This window comes from Chanodichthys erythropterus, chromosome 20 (genome assembly GCF_024489055.1).
Source record: "Chanodichthys erythropterus isolate Z2021 chromosome 20, ASM2448905v1, whole genome shotgun sequence".
Lineage (NCBI taxonomy): Eukaryota > Metazoa > Chordata > Actinopteri > Cypriniformes > Xenocyprididae > Chanodichthys > Chanodichthys erythropterus.
Window position 1 is genome coordinate 16,029,875 of NC_090240.1, and position 21,310 is coordinate 16,051,184.

General features: G+C 39.3%; 2 protein-coding genes across 3 annotated transcripts; one reads left to right on the forward strand and one right to left on the reverse strand.

The window, feature by feature from the left end:
- The first annotated feature begins 246 nt into the window (after positions 1-246).
- On the forward strand, positions 247-11,947 carry si:ch211-220i18.4 (SRSF protein kinase 3). Of its 2 annotated transcripts, XM_067371327.1 has the most exons (12): positions 247-309; positions 3,347-3,450; positions 3,596-3,704; positions 3,805-3,892; positions 3,974-4,061; positions 6,253-6,359; positions 6,444-6,612; positions 6,729-6,802; positions 6,943-7,050; positions 10,028-10,097; positions 10,169-10,261; positions 10,389-11,947. In XM_067371327.1, exons 1-12 carry the CDS (start codon positions 272-274, stop codon positions 10,571-10,573), a joined length of 1,233 nt encoding a protein of 410 aa, XP_067227428.1. In that variant the 5' UTR covers positions 247-271; the 3' UTR covers positions 10,574-11,947. The 2 variants fall into 2 exon arrangements, with proteins under 2 accessions (XP_067227428.1, XP_067227427.1); XM_067371326.1 differs by having other exon boundaries at positions 3,805-4,061.
- A 514-nt stretch (positions 11,948-12,461) lies between these two features.
- Positions 12,462-18,927, reverse strand: slc16a7 (solute carrier family 16 member 7). Its single transcript, XM_067371234.1, has 5 exons — positions 18,863-18,927; positions 18,385-18,621; positions 17,907-18,050; positions 13,601-14,428; positions 12,462-13,539 (listed from the first exon to the last, which is right to left on the reverse strand). The coding sequence occupies exons 2-5, from the start codon at positions 18,599-18,601 to the stop codon at positions 13,295-13,297; spliced, it is 1,434 nt and encodes a 477-aa protein (XP_067227335.1). The 5' UTR covers positions 18,602-18,621; positions 18,863-18,927; the 3' UTR covers positions 12,462-13,294.
- Between the last annotated feature and the right edge of the window lie 2,383 nt (positions 18,928-21,310).

Genomic DNA, 21,310 nt, shown 5'->3' on the forward strand with positions numbered 1-21,310 from the left:
GTCATTCAGTCTGCATGTGTTTTTGCTGCTTCAGTGTTTTTTCTGCAGTGTCTAAAAGTTTGTTTTGCTTATGCTTTAGTTAAATGAGTAACACAGACACCTGTCTCCTCAGAATATCTCTCAACTCTGATAGAGAGAGAGAGAGAGAGAGAGAGAGAGAGAGAGAGAGAGAGGTGTAGAAAGTGAGAGGGTTGTGGAGGGTTTAGAGGAAATCTCCCCATTCAAAAACCAGAGGAGCATCTGTAAGCAGCTTCAGACCTCTGATGAAATCATGCAAACAAACACAACCGATACGATCTGCTCTAAATCGTGAGTACTCAGCATGCTTCTGGATATATTTTAGTGAAAAAACATTCACAAAAATATTTAGAAAATCTGAGCTGCTGCTGTTGGGTTGTTGTTTTTGGGTCAGAGTTTCAGTCTGTGGCCTGTGGTAGCCATATAGTAAATCTCATCCAATTCTTCTATTTAAAAAATAAATAAATAAAAAAGTTTAATGAGAGAGTTTGACTGCAGTTTATGAGTCTGAACCCTGGTCTTCGGGACATGGATACTGTACTGACCAAGTGGTGCTGGCAGAAATGAATCCTTATATAACGAAAATGTCTGCTTTATATTTAGATGAGAGTTATGTAGTTGTATATAGTATGTGCTTTATATTAGCTGAGAGTTTCATATGATAGTTTCGATGTTATTGGTCTATAGCAGTGGTTCTCAGACTGCAGATCATGTACTTTGATCATTTGAGAACATCAATCCTAATTTACTCTATTTTGAGTGGTTTGAGGACATAATGACACATTTAGATAATTAACAATATTTCTGTAGTTGAGGTAAATTATGCTGCTTTCCCCTTCACTGATTAAACCCATACATCACAATAATTAGGGGCCAAGAACCGAAGGTGCGAAGGCACCTATTGAATCCGTTGGCGTTCTTATTATTATTCTTCCGTTTCCACTCTGGGAGTCTATGGCAGCCCATAGAACCGCTTGTGGGAAAGTTATGAAACTTGGCACAAAGGTAGAGGACAGTCTGAACTGTCACCATAGCCAATTTGGAGTCTCTAACTCAATCCCTCTAGCGCCACCACTTGTCCAAAGTTTCACTAACGTTTATGCTAATAACTTTTGAACCATAAGGGCTAGAAACAAAATTATTTTTTCCTCTGATTTCTTGGCTCAAGATTGCATTCATCATTTTCCATCATGAAAATGTTTCCACCATTTTGAATTTTCAGAAAAACGACTTTTTCACAAACATTGAAGCAGATCATCTTCAGAGCATGCAGACAAAAAGTTATGGAATTAAAGTCGATTTCCCAAAACCTTTTTTTGAAAACCTAGCACTTGCGAAAATAGACATAAGGCTGTATCTCCGCAACGCTTTATTGTATTCAGACCAAACTTGGTACATGTCATTACAAGCATGACCTGAGGCAATATGCAGTGTTTCAGTGCAGCGCCACCTACTGGTCCAGAGATATGAAAAATTACTGTTTTTGCTTATAACTTCCAATAGATTTAAATCATAAATGTGGTCTTGTTAGATTCTGGGCATCATGCCGAGATGCATGATATTCAATTTTCCCATATCGGCCATTTTGGCCGTTGGACATTCTGAATTATGTATGAAAATACTGTATTTTATGAACGCATTAGCGTATTTGTTACAAAATTCGGTTTGGGTCATCAGCACGATGCCCTGCAGGAGCCTGAGACGTTTCAGACCAAATATTTATATGCTTATAACTTTTGATGTGGTTGACTTATTTTCGCGGGAGTATCCAACGATACCACACATGCTAGGTTTTGTCACACGGCTTGTCCAATTTTGTGCTTAAAAAACTTTCGCGAATATCTTCGAAATCGTTTGTCTGATACAGACAAAACCAACGTAGGAAACACAAAACCTTAATTTATTAACTGAATGTTTTGACCCAAATGTCAAAATTTTGATAGCAAGTGGCAAAAAAAAAAAATCAAAACAAAGTCATCCATGGCTCATTTTTTACATATAAATGTCTATAACTCCAAAACGAAATGAGATATTTTCACCAAATTTGACACACACATGTATGGGGTCACTCTGAGGACACATAAAAAAATTGGTGGGATTGTGCCTCTTGCTGGTGCTATAATTGAACAAAACATGACATTTCCATTAACTACAATACAGTATTACAATAAAAATTATATATTTTATGAATGCATTGGTGTTCCATTACGAAACTCAGTATGAAACTCAGAACTTACCACATTAATTTGGTCACAGTGCCACCTATTGGTTGAAAGTAATAAACCAGTAAATCTTTATTATTGACTGTATTTATGATTTTTAAGCTATTTCGCCTAAAATAATCTTAATAGGTCTTTAATTCCTCCCCGTTGCAGTTGTACTGATGGTCACAGCCATGTTGGCATGCCTTGTTGTGCCTTCTTTGTGCTTGGCCCCATAATTGCTGCTTGCAGCTATATTTATATTTAGAATGAATGAATAAATGAAAGTTGTTGTATGTTTTATATGGGTATTTTGTAAATAATCTATAATTATAATAAATATAATATAAAAAGTAAATATATATTCAATTATATTATAAAAAATTTGTATATATATATATATATATATTGTCATTTGGAAAAGTGCTGTGTAGTCAGTCTTAAAACTTTTTTCTGAATTCCGCTATCAGGCATTATCTTTCCTTCTTAAAATCAGAAATGATAAAATATGGAATAAAAACATAAATTTTATAAAATTATCATTTTTTTGTAGTCTACACTTGAGGGCACCATCTGTAAAATATTTTTAATAGGAAAAAGTACTGAAGGTATTACCATGAGAACCATATTCATGCAGTGATATTACCAGGTTACTCCTTTGCACGTGTCGGTGAAGTTTCTTTCACTATCAGTCACTATCAGACTGTGGGAATGTGTCCCTCACATTGCCCTCCATAATCTTGTGTGACATGAGTGACAGACAGAAAGTGGAATGATTTATTTTGAGGTCAGGGTTCAGATCCTGCTGTAAACTCCCACAGCAGCGGGTGTTGAGATCTAAATGCGGTGCTGGCTTATCTGACCCTTGGAGAGCCAAATGTGTCAGTATACTGGACATTTATGCTTGTCTAAGAATACACCACAGGTTTAGTCTTTTGTATATGCTCCATTACATCAGCAACCACTAAACTATTTAGACTCACAGGAAACTCAATATGTTTTCAAACACATTTGCAAAGATTTATGGCTCTCACTACTTTTGGCATCATATATTTGTGATTATGCATGTATGAATAGTCACATGTCACTTTAAGATGATAATATATGTGTGTTGGGTTGTAATGCAGGTCTCATGTTGTTATGGACTATAATCTGAAAACTCGAAGACATTACGAACATCTTGAACCGGATTACACGGAGGAACATGAAGATCCAAGAGATTACTGCTACGGTGAGCCTCTTTAATTCAGTAATAAAATATCATTATTATTATTAGAGTTATGCAAGTACACATGTGAAATGAGATTAATCCATAACACCATAAACACTATTATGTGTTAGATGATTGACAGTAATGATAAGTCATCTCTCTATAGGCGGGTATCACCCAGTCGAGGTGGGAGTTGTGTTTAATAAGAGATACAAGGTTCTGTCAAAGCTGGGTTGGGGTTATTTCTCTACTGTATGGCTCTGCATCGATCTCAGGTACTGAAACGTTGTGTTCGCACCACAGTATCTATGTGTTTCAGTGTGCTGAAGCATATGTCCATGTCTTTCTTAAGTGTTCATGTCCGTGGTTTTGCAGGTCAGGCAGGCATGTGGCAGTGAAGGTGTTAAAGAGCGGAGCTGGATTCACTCAGGCTGGCCAAGATGAACTGACATTACTGCGATGTGTGAGTGTCTCTCGCTCTTTCTCTCTCTGGTTGTCTGTTTTTCTTTCACTGTGTGTGTGTACACCTCTTCCCTCTCTCCAGGCCAGTGGTCCCACAGCCCGTAACCCTCTTAAAAGACGTATAGCGCAATTACTGGATGAGTTTAAGATAGCTGGTGTAAACGGGATCCGTATCCTTTCTTAAAATTATGTGTGTGAAATGAAGCATCACCCCATCTAACTTAAAATGTTCTAAGAACGTTTCACTAATGTTCTCATTAAGTTTCTGAATATTCTCTGAATTAAGTTATAGCCATTCAAATAATGGCTCTATTCTGACAGATTGGGTCTGATTTCCACCCCTTCTGAGGTCAAACTCGGGTCATTTATAGGTCTCGAGGAGCCTGTCCAAACGTGACTGACCCTGACCCTATTGACTCGGGCCTATTTTGATTCGAAAGGGCCCCTCAAGATTTAATATTGACCTGAGTTTGAAGGTCCTAGTTCAAAAAAGTTCCTAGCTGTGTTCAAATATATATACAGTATATATTTTTTTGTTTTGTTTTGTTTTGTTTTGCAAACTTGAATGGAACATTCCAGTTGATGATGATGTCTGAATATAAATACCAGACATTAAACACTATTCATCACATCATTTCCATTTTCCTACATTTTAGACACAATTTTGCCACTTTGTCTATTTCCGCTCTGAGTAAACCACTGGGCATGTCCGAGCAACACGCAGTGTTGTTTCGTTCCTAAATGAATCAGTATGTTTGAACAAATAAGCTGAGTAAGTAAATGATTTGAATGAATCATTAAAGGGTTAATTCACCCCAAAATTTAAATTATTCCATGATTTACTCACACTCAAGCCATCCTCAGAGTATATGACTATCTTCTTTCAGACAAACACAATCGGAGATATAAATGCTTGTAGTTACACTATTTTGCCAAAAGTTATGGGACATCTGCCTTTACATGCACGTGAACTTTAATAACATCCCATTCTTAATCCGTAGGGTTTAATATGGAGTTGGCCCACCCTTTGCAGCTATAACAGCTTCAACTCTTCTGGGAAGGCTTTCCACAAGGTTTAGGAGTGTGTTTATGGGAATTTTTGACCATTCTTCTAGAAGCACATTTGTGAGGTCAGGCAGTGATGTTAGCGAGAAGGCCTGGCTCACAGTCTCCGCTCTAATTCATCCCAAAGGTGTTCTGTCGGGTTGAGGTCAGGACTCAAGTTCAAGTTCCTCCACACCAAACTCACTCATCCATGTCTTTATGGACCTTGCTTTGTTCACTGGTGTGCAGTCATGTTGGAACAGGAAGGGATCATCCCCAAACTGTTCCCACAAAGTTGGGAGCATGAAATTGTCTAAAACGTCTTGTTATGCTGAAGCATTAAGAGTTCCTTTCACTGGAACTAAGGGTCAAGCCCAACCCCTGAAAAACAACCCCACACCATAATCCTCCTCCACCAAAATTTACACTTGGCACAATTCAGTCAGGCAGGTACCGTTCTCCTGGCAACAGCCAAACCCAGACTCGTCCATCGGATCGGCAGACAGAGAAGCGTGATTCGTCACTCCAGAGAACACGTCTCCAGTGGCGGTGTGCTTTACACCACTGCATCCGACGCTTTGCATTGCACTCGGTGATGTAAGGCTTGGATGCAGCTGCTCGGCCATGGAAACCCATTCCATGAAGCTCTCTACACACTGTTCTTCAGCTAATCTGAAGGCCACATAAAGTCTGGAGGTCTGTAGCTATTGACTCTGCAGAAAGTTCTGCGCACTGTGCGCCTCAACATGCACTGACCCCGCTCTGTGATTTTATGTGGCCTTCCACTTTGTGGCTGAGTTGCTGTTTTTCCAAATTGCTTCCACTTTGTTATGATACCACTAACAGTTGACTGTGGAAATTTCAGGAATGGACTTATTGCACAGGTGGAAACCTATCACAGTACCACGCTTGAGTTCACTGAGCTTCTGAGAGCGATCCATTCTCTCATAAATGTTTGTAGAAGCAGTCTGCATGCCTAGTGTTTGATTTTATACACCTGTGGCCATGGAAGTGATTGAAACACCTGAATTCAATGATTTGAAGGGGTGTCCCAATACTTTTGGCAATATAGTATAGTATACTAATGAAACTCCTGATCATGTGTATTCCTGTTGAAATGACTGGGTTTCGACCGCATGTGAAAAGTCTCGTAGCCTATATGAGCACTCTTGGAACGCCCCTCACCCAATCAAATTCGACAACCGGAAGTAGGGTTGTATAAATTTAGTTTTGTGGGAGAGTTGGGGTATACTTCATCTTTATATAATACAGTAATACATAACGAGTGTTATTAGTCGATTCTTGACCACTATGTAGATATTTGTTTGGTGTTGGAGCTGCTGGGGCCGGACTTGCGCTGTTGGCAGGTGTGTTTTGGTAGTCCAGGTCTCTCTCTCACCTGTGTTAAACGCGTCATCACTCAGGTGAGACACTTATGTGTAGAATTTAATTCTATATAAATACCATAAATAAATCAGCATAAGACCTGAAAACTGTATCTGTCGCAGGTGCTTGAAGGTCTAGAGTATCTTCACCACCACTGTAAGATCATTCACACAGACATCAAGCCTGAGAACATACTGCTGTGTCTCACGCCGCAGTCCCCGCCTCATCCTCCAGGGGGCGCACTTCAAATGCACACTTCAGCTATTAAAACCACAATACTCCAGGATAATGGTAAAGAATCATTAAACATAAATGTAAAGTAAATCCATCACTGTAATGAATATAACGTATGATTCGGCTGCATGGATTTAGTGAGAAGGCTGCCATCCTCTTCTTCTTTCATGTAGGAGCAGCTGGAAAACCTGGAAACATGGATAATATAACGGTGAAGATTGCAGACCTCGGCAGCTCATGTTGGGTGGTGCGACACATTCAGTGAATTCATATAATACTTTTCTAAAGCTATGCAGCCTGATCTTGTGAAAGGATATTCTTGATGCACTGAATCATTGAATTAGAGCAAATAACTTGATTACCTAACCTCTTCTGTTGTTATTTTAGTACAAACACTTCTGTCAAGAGATCCAGACCAGACAGTATCGCTCTCTGGAGGTTCTTCTAGGCTCTGAATATGGTCCTCCAGCTGACATCTGGAGCGTGGCCTGCTTGGTGAGTCTAGCTGGAGACAAAAATTTCTAGAGGAAAATTCCTTCTAGCTGAAAATCTGGCTATGTAAGATTCTGATTTAATGCTCGTGTTCCCATTATTTTTTTAAATGTTGATTTCACATGATATGGGAATCAGAATAAAGCTGCCTTCATGTGTTATCGGAATAATCGTAAATATGAGTTTCCTAATTAAAGATCGGACATAAGCACCCTCTCAAGTCATGTTTACCACTGGGAGGGTCAGGGATTGTTTTGATACCTAAGTTCCCGAGATGGACGGGCCAACATGGTGGAAGGGAGAACGATTGCTGTTGTGACTGCTATTCTTTATTAGCTTTTTCTACAACAGCTACATCACCTTGTCTTGTCATTAAAGCAGAGTATATATATACACAATCAGGCATAACATTATGAACTCTGACTCTGATTGTCTCTTCATCACGGCACCTGTTAGTGGGTGAGATATATTAGAACATTTTGTCCTCAAAGTTGATGTTAGAAGCAGGAAAAATGGGCAAGCGTAAGGATTTGAGAGAGTTTGATAAGGACCATATTGTGATGGCTAGACGACTGGGTCAGAGCATCTCCAAAACTGCAGCTCTTGTGGGTGTTCCCGGTCTGCAGTGGTCAGTATCTATCAAAAGTGCTCCAAGGAAGGAACAATGGAGAACCGACGACAGGATCATGGGCGGACAAGACTCATTGATGCACGTGGAGAGCGAAGGCTGGTCCGTGTGGTCCGATCCAACAGACGAGCTCCTGTAGCTCAAATTGCTCCAGAAGTTAATGCTGGTTCTGATAGAAAGGTGTCAGAATACACAGTGCATCAGTTTGTTGCGTATGGAGCTGAGACCAGTCAGGATGCCCATGCTGACCCCTGTCCACCGAAAGAGCCAACAGTGACACGTGAGCATCAGAACTGGACCACGGAGCAATGGAAGAAGGCCTGGTCTGATGAATCACGTTTTCTTTTACATCACGTGGATGGCCGGGTGCGTGTGCGTCTCTTACCTGGGGAACACATGGCACCAGGATGCACTATGGGAAGAAGGCAAGCCGGCGGAGGCAGTGTGATGCTTTGGGCAATGTTCTGCTGGGAAACCTTGGGTCCTGCCATCCATGTGGATGTTACTTTGACACGTACCACCTACCTAAGCATTGTTGAGACCATGTACACCCTTTCATGGAAACATTATTCCCTGGTGCCCTCTTTCAGCAGGATAATGCTCCTGCCACAAAGAAAAAATGGTTCAGGAATGGATTGAGGAGCACAACAACAACAATCTAAATCCAGTCGAGCATCTGTGGGATGTGCTGAACAAACAAGTCCGATCCATGGAGGATCCACCTCACAACTTACAGGATTTAAATGATCTGCTGCTAACATCTTGGTGCAGATACCACAGCACACCTTCAGGGGTCTAGAGGAGTCCATGCCTCGACGGGTCAGGGCTGATTTTGGCAGCAAAAGGAGGACCAACACAATATTAGGAAGGTGGTCATAATGTTATGCCTGACTGGTGTATAAGGCAAGGCAAGGTAAGGCAATGCAAGGCAATTTTATTTGTATAGCACATTTCATACACAATGGTAATTCAAAGTGCTTTACATAAAGAAGAAGAATAAAAATAGAACATAAGGAATAGAAATAACAGTAAAAACAGATAATTTTGCTATTTGGATTTAAAATGCATTAAAAGTCAGAATCATGATGATACATAAAAGATATAAAAATACATTAAAAATGAAATAAAAACAGGAAAAGAATATAAAGAATAAAAAGATAATACGTATAAAATAAAGTGCAAACAGTTCAGACATAGCACAGTGCTCAATCAGCAAATGCATAGATAAAAAGATGTGTTTTGAGTCTGGATTTGAATGTGGCTACTGTTGGAGCACATCTGATCTCTTCTGGAAGCTGGTTCCAGCTGCGGCTGGCGTAACAGCTAAAAGCAGACTCTCCCTGCTTTGAGTGAACTTGGTATATCTCAGTGAGTTGATCCTGATGATCTGAGTGATCTGTTAGGTTTATATTCTATAAGCATATCTGCAATGTATTGAGGTCCTAGGCCATTGAGTGATTTATAAACAAGCAACAGTACTTTAAAATCAATTCTAAATGCAACTGGAAGCCAGTGCAAGGACCTGAGGACTGGTGTGATGTGTTCATGTTTTCGGGTTCTGCTCAGAATCCTGGCAGCAGCGTTCTGTACGAGCTGCAGCTGTCTTATGGTCTTTTTGGGAAGACCAGTGAGGAGCCCATTACAATAATCCACCCTGCTGGTGATGAAAGCATGAACAAGTTTCTCTAAGTCTTGACTGGAGACAAAGCATCTAATTCTTCCAATATTTTTGAGATGATAATATGCTGATTTAGTGATTGTCTTTACATGGCTACTGAAACTCAGGTCTGACTCCAAAATCGCACCAAGATTCCTGACTTGATTTTTAGTTGTTTGACCCCTAGAATGAAGGTATGTGTTCACTTTGAGAACGAATAATCGAATAAGAATAATCATTTGAAGCATACTGTATGTTTTATATACAGTGAAAATAGTCTATATTTGACTGAAATTCCATAATTGGCAGCAAACTGAATCTATATAGTGGGGTGAATGTTTATGTGGTTGTCAATGAATGGGACGCTAAATATCATTTTGACTTTCGGCAAGAATAAACCTGGTGTCCATAATAATTCCCGTCCTTTCCGACAACAAAGCACTTGAATGCAACAAGCTCATAATCATGACTTCAAAAGTGGGAAGTAGGAAATATTCCAATAACACGTGAAGGTGGCATAACTTCGCTGCGACTGCCATATTCACTCAGTGACCAAACAAGTATGGGTACTGCATTAGAATGATAAAATATAAAAAATACTATATTTTAAATTTTAATATTATAACTCTATGATTAATCACTTATTTTGTGTGTATTATGAATCATTTATTTTTATCAATATTATTTTGCACCAGGCATTTGAGCTTGTCACCGGTGATTCCTTATTTGAACCCAAAGCAGGGCAGAATTTCTCCTTAGAGGAAGGTAAGCCATTTAAACGCCACCCTCAGTATTTTTATTAGATTTTTGGTGTTGATCGTTTCTATTGTTTGTAGACCACCTGGCTCATATTATTGAGCTCCTGGGTAAGATCCCAGTGACAGTGGCTCTGTCTGGGAAATATTCCTATGAGTTTTTCAACCGCAAGGGTGAGTAGAACACTAGATTAGTCTTTCCCAAGTTATCTTAGTGTGATTTGTCAAGTTCATCAGTTTAATGCAAGAGTGATTTGTATGTTTATTACAGAACTGTTCACTTGTGTTCGTTATTGCACAGGTGACCTGCGCCGAATTGCTGTCCTCCGTCCATGGGGGCTGTATGAAGTGCTGGTGGAGAAATACCACTTCCTCCTCAGAGAGGCGTCACTTTTCTCTGATTTCCTTTTGCAAATGTTGAACTTCCTGCCAGAGCGGAGGGCCACAGCAGCTCAGTGCCTCAAACATCCCTGGCTGAAACTCTGAGCCTTTCTGGCTTCTTATACTTGACTCTCTATTGTGCACTAGGTCACCATAAGATTTTCTGTCCATGTTCATGCATGTTTTCTGTATGCCGAATGAAAAGTCATGCTTTCATTTTTCCAAATGGGGCTTAAAATGAATATTTCACGCAAAAATTACAATTCGGTCATCATTTATTCATTCTTATGCTGTTCCAAACCTGTATGACGTTCTTTCATACATACATAATTGATGAAAGAATGTCATCTTTGTGTGTGTATTGTCTCTTTAAATAAGGATGGCTAGTTCTGTAACATAGAGTATGTGACCCTGGACCACAAAACCAGTCACAGGGGGCAATTTTTTGAATAAATAAGCTTTCCATTGATGTGTGGTTTGTTAGTATAGGGCAATATTTGGCTGAGATACAACTATTTGAAAATCTGGAATCTGAGAGTGCAAAAAAATCAAAATATTGAGAAAATCACCTTTAAAGTTGTCCAAATGAAGTCCTTAGCAATGCATATCCACTCACAAAAATAAATTTTTGATATATTTATGGCAGGAAATTCACAAAATATCTTAATGGAACATGATCTTTACTTAATATACTAATGATTTTGGCATTGCTACAAATATACCGTGCAACTTATGACTGGTTTTGTGGTCCAGGGTCATATATGTGAACAGCACAGCTTGCATTGCAAATGCATTTAAATCTGTGAAATATGTTTAAATGTCTGGTACATACATTCCACTCTTAAATAAGCGCCGTGGTGCTTCTGTATCAGAGACTAAAAAAATATGATGACCATGACTGATCAGTTCAGTTTCTTGAGTAATACTGGTGCTCTGAGATGTTAGTGTGTCCTGAGTAGAGATGCTAAACAAACCATTTGTTTTGGTAATCAACATGTAAAAACTTAAAAATGTGCTATGTGTTTGTGATGGCGTATAGATAAATAAATGTTTTTTATTTCTTGGGACATTTCACTATATAAATTTGTCAAGGTGAATGTCAGTTATAATAATGTTCACTCATCATCTGTTTGTCTATCTGCATATTTTCAGACCAAAATTAAGGTCTTGAGTTTCATTGTTGTTATTGGGTTAGTTCACCCAAAAAATGACACTTCTGTCATTAATTACTCACCCGTAAGACCTTCATTCATCTTCAAACACAAATTAAGATATTTTTGATGAAATCCGAGAGGTTTTTTATCCCCCATGGAAAGCAATGTAATTACCACATTCAAGGTCCAGAAAGCTACTAAAAGCATATTAAAAATGGTCCATGTGACTACAGTGGTTCAACCTTAACGTTATGAAGTGACGAGAATACTTTTTGCGTGTAAAAACAAAACAAAAATAACAAAACGTATTCTCTTCGAGTAATTAATGGCAGAAATTTCATTTTTGGGTGAACTAATCCTTTAACTAAAAATTTAAAGTATTACAAAATATTTTTGATGTAAAATGTAAAAATGTTGCCTTAGCAACTAACTGAAATAAAGTTAAAGTACTAAAATTACTAAAACCAAACATGTTAAAAAAATTATTTCAATATTTAAAAAAAAAAAATGAAATATTAAAAAAAATGAAACAAAAAGCACACAAAAGAAATTGAAATTAAAATGAAAACAAAATATTAATTAAAAGTTAATGAAAAATTAACTATATATTATTAATTTATCTATAAATTAATAATACTATATAGATAATATTAAAATAACACAATGCAGTATATGAGCAGACGCAGGTTTAGGCACAGGCCTACCTGTTTTATAATTTATTGATGTAATAATATAGAAAGAAAACTTTAAAAATAAAACAAAAGATCATAAATTACAAAAACATTAACAAAAACTTGTTTATAATAATGCAACTTTGAGAAATGCTTGATCCTGTTTGGTTGATCGTGACATTAGATAGATAGATAGATAGATAGATAGATAGATAGATAGATAGATAGATAGATAGATAGATAGATAGATAGATAGATAGATAGATAGATAGATAGATAGATAGATAGATAGATAGATAGATAGATAGATAGATAGATAGATAGATAGATAGATAGATAGATAGATAGATAGATAGATAGATAGATAGATAGATAGATAGATAGATAGATAGATAGATAGATAGATAGATAGAAGGGGTGTAACAATATATTGCAATACAAAAATGCAACATGTATTGTGATTAGTTCACCCAAAATGAAAATTATGAGTGAGAAAAAATCCAAGTTTACAGAGTTTTAGTGTCAGTACTACATTGAACTACTATATATAATGTTGAATATAATGTAAAATAATGCAATAATATAATGCCAAATGTCTTGTGATACCAGTAAATAGTGGCCTACATTATTGTAAACATATCTATAGTCAGTGACAGAGTGCAAACATATTCATCTAAAGCGTTTCAGAGTTAGAATCATTATTATTTTATTCTGGTGTCACCGTCGTGCTGTGCATTGGGTTACCAGCACCAAGTCCAAGCCTATTCATTTTCACTCCCAATATAATACCAAATCTAGTAATTTAATCAACAGTACATTTTTTATTATCCTTTTACCATATGTCTTGGAGTATTGCAATAACATCGTCTTGTGAGTTCAGTATCGTAATATGTATCGAATCGTGACATGAGGGTATCGTTACACCCCTAATAGATAGATAGAGAGATAGAGAGACAGACAAACAGGTTAGAGTTTCTTTCTAACAAAAGTATTCAGGGCTCTTAGCAGGTTGAGTCTGTGGTTTTCTCCTCTGTGCTGAGTTTGACCTCTTCCTCATCGTCTTTGGCAGCAAGCTCTTTGGCTGAGCCAATCTGTAGCTCTTCTACCTTTCCCTGTTTCTTTTCCTTTTCCAACCATCTGTAGTTGTAATAGTTCATGATGAAGAGGAAGATACCTCCGGCCAGCATCATCACACCACAAGCAAAGTACATGTATTTATAGTCCATGAAGATGTCAACCAGTAAACCTGAGGAAGAAACCTGTTAATATATAATATAACACGGAGAGATATAACAGTGAACACTTACCAGAGAGGGGTGGTCCCAGCAGGACAGGCGCACACTCGATAATGGTAGCGAGCCCAACCGCGCTGGAGAACCGCTGAGCTCCCACCAGATCCATGAGTACCTCGAAAAGAAGAGCACACACCATCCCAAAAGCCAGGCCAAAAAACACAGCGTACACCACCAGGCCTATGTAACCTGGTAAGAGCGGACACATCAGATGGCACAGGCCATTATATATCACAGCGAAGCTGAAGAAATACTGGATCTTGGGCCTGATCCATCTAGTGTTGGCTACTAGACCCGTTCCTGGACGTGCGAACATGTCCACTAGAGCAAATATGGAGAGCAGGAATGCTGCGGAGTACTCGTCTATCCCCTGATGCTTGGCATATGGAGCCAGGAAGACCACTGGGGCAAAAAATCCAAAAAACATGAGCACATTTCCCACCAGATAGATCAGGAAGCCTCTGTGCTTGAAGAGGGATACATCAATGAACTGGTTGACCTTTGCGGCACAGCCTGACTTGTCTTGTCCAGCTGTCTGAGGGTGGACGTCCAGCTCCCCTGTGTCTTTGTCATCAGTGGTTTGGCTCACTGGCGGTTTTATTATTATCTTGATGGGTCGCATAAGTGCTCCAGCTACGCAGCAGTTGAGCAGCACTCCTCCGAGGATGAGGAAGCTTCCTCGCCATCCAAAATGATCAAAGAGAAATTGGTTGAGGGGTGCCAGGGTGGAAAGGAAGACTGGACTCCCCGCCATTGCCAAGCCATTTGCTATTGGCCTTTTCACAAGGAAGTATTTGCCGATTATCGTAAGAGCTGGTTGAAGGTTAAAAGCTAAGCCAAAGCCTGTAAAACAAAAGCATTTTTTATGTGCATTGTCAATGAGTTAACATTTAACAAAGTATATAACCTGAAGACATATTACTCCAATAAAAGTAATCTACTTGAGTAGAAGTACTTACTTCTGTTAAGTATTTACTTAAGTATCAAAAGTAAATGTACTGAAAGGATGTGACATATTCCATAATGCTCTGAATGTGTCGTTTTATTCAGCAAGGCAGCATTAAATTGATTGAAAGTCACTGTAAAGACATTTATAATGTTATAAAAGATTTCTGTTTCAAATAAATGCTTAACATTTAAACTTTATAGTCAAAGAATCATTAAAAAAAATCACGGTTTGCACAAAAATATTAAGCAGCACAATTGTTTTCAACATTGATGATAATAAGAAATGTTTCTTGAGCAGCAAATCATCATATTAGATCGATTTCTGAAGGATCATGTGACACTGAAGACTGAAGTAATGATGCTGAACATATTTCACAATAATACCTAACTCTTTACTGTATCTTTTATCAGATAAATGCAGCCTTAGTGAACATAAGAAACATTTTAAAAATCATCACAACCCCAAACCTTTGAATGGTAGATATGATACTAAATAGTTAAGTGTCCAATCTAACATTATTATGAATGATTATTAGGAGTCAGCACACTGGAGCTTTGAGAATCATATTACTCCTGGTTTTCGGCTCATTTTGAGTCAGACAAGACAGATACAGTATCTCACAGAAGTGAGTACACCCTTCACATTTTTGTAAATAATTTATTATATCTTTTCATGTGACAACACTGAAGAAATAACACTTTTCTACAATGTAAAGTAGTGAGTGTACAGCTTGTATAACAGTGTAAATTTGCTGTCCCCTCAAAATAACTCAACACACAGCCATTAATGTCTAAACCGCTGGCCACAAAAGTGAGTACACCCCTAAGTGAAAATGGCCAAATTGGGCCCAAAATGTATCAATATTTTGTGTGGCCACCATTATTTTCCAGCACTGCCTTAACCCTCTTGGGTATGGAGTTCACCAGAGCTTCACAGGTTTCCACCGGAGTCCTCTTCCACTCCTCCATGACGACATCACAGAGCTGGTGGATGTTATAGACCTTGCGCTCCTCCTCCTTCCGTTTGAGGATGCCCCACAGATGCTCAATAGGGTTCAGGTCTGGAGACATGCTTAGCCAGTCCATCACCTTTACTCTCAGCTTCTTTAGCAAGGCAGTGGTATCTTGGAGGTGTGTTTGTGGTCGTTATCATGTTGGAATAATCCCCTGCGGCCCAGTCTCTGAAGGGAGGGGATCATGTTCTGCTCATTCATGGTTCCCTCAATGAACTGTAGCAGTGCCGGCAGCACTCATGCAGCCCCAGACCATGACACTCCCACCACCATGCTTGACTGTAGGCAAGACACACTTGTCTTTGTACTCCTCACCTGGACGCTTGACACCATCTGAACCAAATAAGTTTATCTTGGTCTCATCAGACCACAGGACATGGTTCCAGTAATCCATGCTCTTAGCCTGCTTGTCTTCAGCAAACTGTTTGTAGGTTTTCTTGTGCATCATCTTTAGAAGAGGCTTCCTTCTGATTCCAGACCATTTTAATGCAGTGTGTGGCGTATGGTCTGAGCACTGACAGGCTGACCTCACACCCCTGACCTCACACGCTGAGCACATGCACTCAACTTCTTTGGTCGACCATGGCGAGGCCTGTTCTGAGTGGAGCCTGTCCTGTTAAACCGCTGTGTGGTCTTGGCCACCGTGCTGCGCTCAGTTTCAGGGTCTTGGAAATCTTCTTATAGCCTACACCATCTTTATGTAGAGCAACAACTCTTTTTTCAGATCCTCAGAGGGTTCTTTGCCATGAGGTGCCATGTTGAACTTCCAGTGACCAGTGTGAGAGAGTGAGAGCGATAACACCAAATTTAACACACCTGCTCCCCATTCACACCTGAGACCTTGCAACACTAACCAGTAACATGACACCGGGGAAAGAAAATGGCTAATTGGTCCCAATTTGGACATTTTCACTTAGGGGTGTACTCACTTTGTGGCCAGCGGTTTAGACATTAATGGCTGTGTGTTGAGTTATTTTGAAGGGACAGCAAATTTACACTCTTATACAAGCTGTACACTCACTACTTTACATTTTAGCAAAGTGTATTTCTTCAGTGAGGGGTGTACTCACTTCTGTGAGATACTATACAGTGATTCGTTAAAGGGTTAGTTCACCCCAAAAAAATTACATTTCTGTCATTAATTTCTCACCCTCATGTCGTTCCACGCCCGTAAGACCTTCGTTCATCTTCATAACACAAATGAAGATATTTTTGATGAAATCCAAGAGCTTTCTGACCCCTCATAGACAGCAATTTAAGTACCACTTTCAAGGCCCAGAAAGGTATTAAGACATCATTAAAATAGTCCATGTCACTACAGTGGTTCAACCATGATTTTATGAAGCGACGAGAATACTATTTCTGTGCAAAAAAAATATTTTATTCAACAATTTATTTCTCCAACGCTGTTCACGTGAGCACCACGACACATGCGTGATGCTGACGAAGGAGCTGGTCAATACTGAGTCGTCATTCTGACGTCGAACCAGGAAGCACTGCACTGTGTTTACAACATGAACAACATTGGAAACTGACATGGAAGAGAAGAAATTGATAAATAAAGTCTTAATAACATTAAGGTTGAACCACTATAGTCACATGAACTGTTTTATCAATGTCTTTAGTACTTTTCTGGGTCTAGAAAGTGGTAATTAAATTGCTGTCTATGGGAAAGCTCTCGGATTTCATCAAAATATCTTAATTTGTGTTCTGAAGATGAACGAAGGTTTTACAAGTTTGGAACGACATGAAGGTAAGTAATTAATTACAGAATTTTCATTTTTTAACTAACCCTTTAAGACTCAGTTTGAATGCATCATTGGATCAGTAAGTTTTTAACTGCTGCAATCAGAATAGTCAAATTCACTAATGAATTACAGAATGTGATCTGATAAACAGTTGAATACGTTTCATTGAAAATAATCAATTCATTAGAATGATTCGCTCACAAATCGTACATTGCTAATGGGTCTCGGATCAGTTTTCAGTATCTCCACTTCAAAATAACAAGGAATGACATGTTTTTTTCTGAATTGTAGTGAAGTAAAAAAGTCAGAGCTTCCATATAGAGACTGAAATTAACCCGCAACATTCATTTAAACATAGAGACTGAACAGAAAGCTTTGACCTTGATTTTTTAATCTTTGATCACACACATTCACATGCAGGGGAGGAACCCTACTGCACTGACACTGACCAATCAGAATAAAGCATGTTTTTTACTAGCAGAAGAACAATGTCACAAGAAGGGGAGTGAATTACAATCCATCTGAATTACAATCTATATACTATGTCTATATGCATTATGTCCTAATTTCTAAGGATTTGGCTATTGCTGTGATAATCTTTAAAATACGTACCTCCAATAACTCCCACGCATAAATACAAATGCAAAATGGTAGTGCCAAAAGAAGCCGTTACCATAGCAAGCCCAACCATTAGCCCACCAGCAATCACCACTGGGCGGCTACCATAGCGATTGACCAAAATGCTGCTCACAGGTCCTGCAAGGGGAGAAAAAAAGATGATGCAATACTCATATTAGGTGTCGAGAACCCAAAAGTAGTACTAAAACCTTGACCTCTAAATACAACCTATGCAAAATAAGGCTAAAAATAAAGAGCACAGCTATGGCTTATTGTGCAACCATGGGGACAAAGTAATCTTTGATTTGGGTGCCTCCTGTTATTTGGTTAGTTCTAGCACAAATTGAACTGCTCTGCCCATTTGTGGAAGTACCTTAAATGCCAAGCAATGTCATCGCTTTCCAAAAGTGTTAAACATACATATCATGTGCTATCAAATCAATATGCAAAGTTGAGTAATATGCTTTCTAACCTCCTGCATACATGGTAGACAGCATGATGGAGGAGACCCAGGCTATCTCACTGTAGGAGATGGAGAAATACTCCTGGATTTCTTTGAAGTAGATGGTGAGAGACTTGGGAAAGGCGTAAGAGAAGCCGATGGAGATGAAGGATCCAAACACCACGGCCCACCCCCAGCCTCCATCAGGAGGGGTGTAGCCCAGGTTTGTGCTAGATGATGGGGGCATGTTTTGCTTTTAATTCCTCTCTACAAGAAAAAAAAAAAAAAAAAAAAACATGGTTTCATTAATACTCTTCATTAAAAGAACAGAACATGTCTCTTCATTCACTACAGAAATCATTCAGAAACTTTCCTGTTGACTGATAAATCTTTGCACACATTTAATTCCCAATGCACTTGATTTAACTACATCTCCACTAAATTAAAACTTTCTCGGAAAAGGATATAAATGTCTGGAAAGTAAAAGACACAAAATTAGTGACCTTACCTCTCTCCATGAGTACAATGAGCTTCCAGATGGCAATGTTCAACATGTCCTGCTTTCTTTTTTTCTTATCAGGTCTCTTTCTTGTGGTTCTCCAAATCACGTGAAATGCCTTGCCCCTTTTTTAAAGAGAGAGAGAGAGACTAAGAGTGTGATTATATTTCTGAAATCTGGCCAAACAGCAGCTCATAATTCCTGTTTGCATTATAGTTTACACACAGATATGTACAGTTAAAAGTAAAACTAAATTTAAAAACAAATAAAATAAACAATTATGAATTATCAGGTTAGTAGGACTTGCATAACTGTATTGTTTTAGCATTATTATATTAGGCTGTTTACTAATATTTTGAATAAGCTTTTATTTTAAAATTTTAGTAATTTTGTAATGTGCTTTTGTACTTTTTTCTATAAGTGTTACAGTTTACACACTAAAAGTGGTACTTGAGGCCCACTCATTGAAACCATTCACTCTTATATCTAATCTTCAGACAGACGGTGCGTCCAAAATCATGTACTGTCTGAGTAGGTGCTGCTTTTTTTAATTTACTTTGTGACCATTAAAAAGTATGTTAAATATAGTACGAATATGGGTAGTATTAATGAAATTCAGACGTAAATGTATTACGGTCACATGGCCAACGTGGCGTTGCTTCTCTGCCTTTCATAAATCCTCTCCTGTGGCCTCATGGGATAGTAAAGTGTCCATTGAATGCGAACTTCAGAATCTCGGCACAAATAGTAAGTCATCCAAGAACTTTTCACCTACTGTTTTTCAATCCTATGTTGTCATTAGTCAGTTTAGTTTCATTATCATGGACTTTTAGCTTGTTTTCATTCACATAATTTGCTCCTTTGTTCAGTTTTCCCGCTCCTCATTTGTCTTCATGTGTCAGCTGTGTTTGATTGATCATCCTCGTTTGCGCTTTCCTGTACCCTAACATTCATTCTCTGTCCTGTCACATTTAAGTAAAGAATGTGTTTTGCTACCTGTTCACCTATCATTTGGTTTCTATTCATTAAACCTTCATGTTGGAACTATAATCTTCATCTGCCTCCCTGCAACCCACCATGACATATGACCACAAGGGTGGCACAAGAAAGCAGCGATTTTCTCAGCTTCACTAATGGGTTTTTACGTCTCGCCGTCCACTGCCCGCTCAACAACGAGACCCTTAAGACCCTGTTCTGGATTGGGGCTAATTATTACAACTCCCTAACCCTCCCAGACACTACTGGACTGAACTGGAGGGAGGCCGTGCTGATGTGTTTGGAGAGCATGTGGCCCTGATCTAGAACCCAACCAGACCCTGAGCCTAGGTTTCCACAAGAGAAAATGCACAAGAGCCCCCCGCAGAAGTTGAGGGATCCACCGCGACAACTGAGGACCAAAGGACAGAGTTCACCATCGTGCTGGAAGTAGAGCCCCCGAGTGAGTCTGACCAGGGGTGTGAGCCCGTGACATCAGCGGATGAGGGATCGGGAACCGAGGACTGGCTGCTGGACGTCAGTGAGGAAGGATCGCCTCCCATCCTAACCCACCCAGTATTTGAACCTTCATCGCTGTTTAAAGACCACAAAATGAGTAAAATGGACTGTGATGTGCTCGCATCTGTGATGTGTGTGTAAATTACCCTACTCACCATCATTATGTCTAGTCTACTGTTCCCTCCATCATCCCAGAGCTCAGCCAGTCCTCCAGCCCCGCCGCTGCTTGAAGTTTGCATGCCCTGCCAGGACGTTGAGCCACAGATGAAGCAACCATCAGCAGTTTCTGTTATCGAGGATCCTGCAGCTCTGCCTCCGGCCTTGAACGCGCTAGTTCCATCTCGCCGCATCAACCTGTCGGCTCTGCAACCCTTGTCCAAGTGACTCCACCGGGATCCCTCGCCCCACAGGCTCCGCCTTGGTCTATTGTCGCTCTGCCTACGCCATGGACATCCAGGTCGTCCGCAGTGCTCTGTCCCTTCTTCCCTACGGCTGCAGCAGTCTCCTTCCTCCCTTCTGGGTCGCCTCTATCCTCGGTCTCACCAGAGTTCAATTTCAATTTAATTTCAATTTCAATTTCAATTTATTTATAAAGCACAATTAAACACAACTGCCATTGACCAATGTGCTGTACAATGTAAAAACGACAAAATCGCAGCATAAATGACACAACATAAAAACAGGACAGCATCATCATCCGTCATATAGTGTAAGACAACTCAAATAAAGAAGTTTTTAACTTGGATTTAAAAATGGACAGAGTAGAAGCAGTTCTAATGTCAGTGGGCAAACTCTTCCAGAGTTTTGGTGCCGCTATTGAAAAGGCTCAATCTCCCCTGGTCTTGAGCCGCGATCTAGGAGCCACTAAGAGCCTCAGGTTGGCAGACCTGAGAGCGCGTGTAGGCTGATGGATTGTCAAAAGATTTGAAAGTTAAGGTGGTGCTGACCCATTTAGCGACTTAA

Excerpts from the sequence above, each read along its gene's own strand:
- si:ch211-220i18.4 (XM_067371326.1), top strand. The coding sequence starts at position 272 with ATGCAAACAAACACAACCGATACGATCTGCTCTAAATC. Across the intron at positions 310-3,346 it reads GATACGATCTGCTCTAAATC|GTCTCATGTTGTTATGGACT; the intron begins GTGAGTACTCAG and ends GTTGTAATGCAG. Across the intron at positions 6,613-6,728 it reads CACAATACTCCAGGATAATG|GAGCAGCTGGAAAACCTGGA; the intron begins GTAAAGAATCAT and ends TCTTTCATGTAG.
- slc16a7 (XM_067371234.1), bottom strand. The coding sequence starts at position 18,601 with ATGCCCCCATCATCTAGCACAAACCTGGGCTACACCCCTCCTGATGGA. Across the intron at positions 18,051-18,384 it reads GTCTACCATGTATGCAGGAG|GACCTGTGAGCAGCATTTTG; the intron begins GTTAGAAAGCAT and ends CTCCCCTTGCAG. Across the intron at positions 14,429-17,906 it reads ATGCGTGGGAGTTATTGGAG|GCTTTGGCTTAGCTTTTAAC; the intron begins GTACGTATTTTA and ends TTTGTTTTACAG.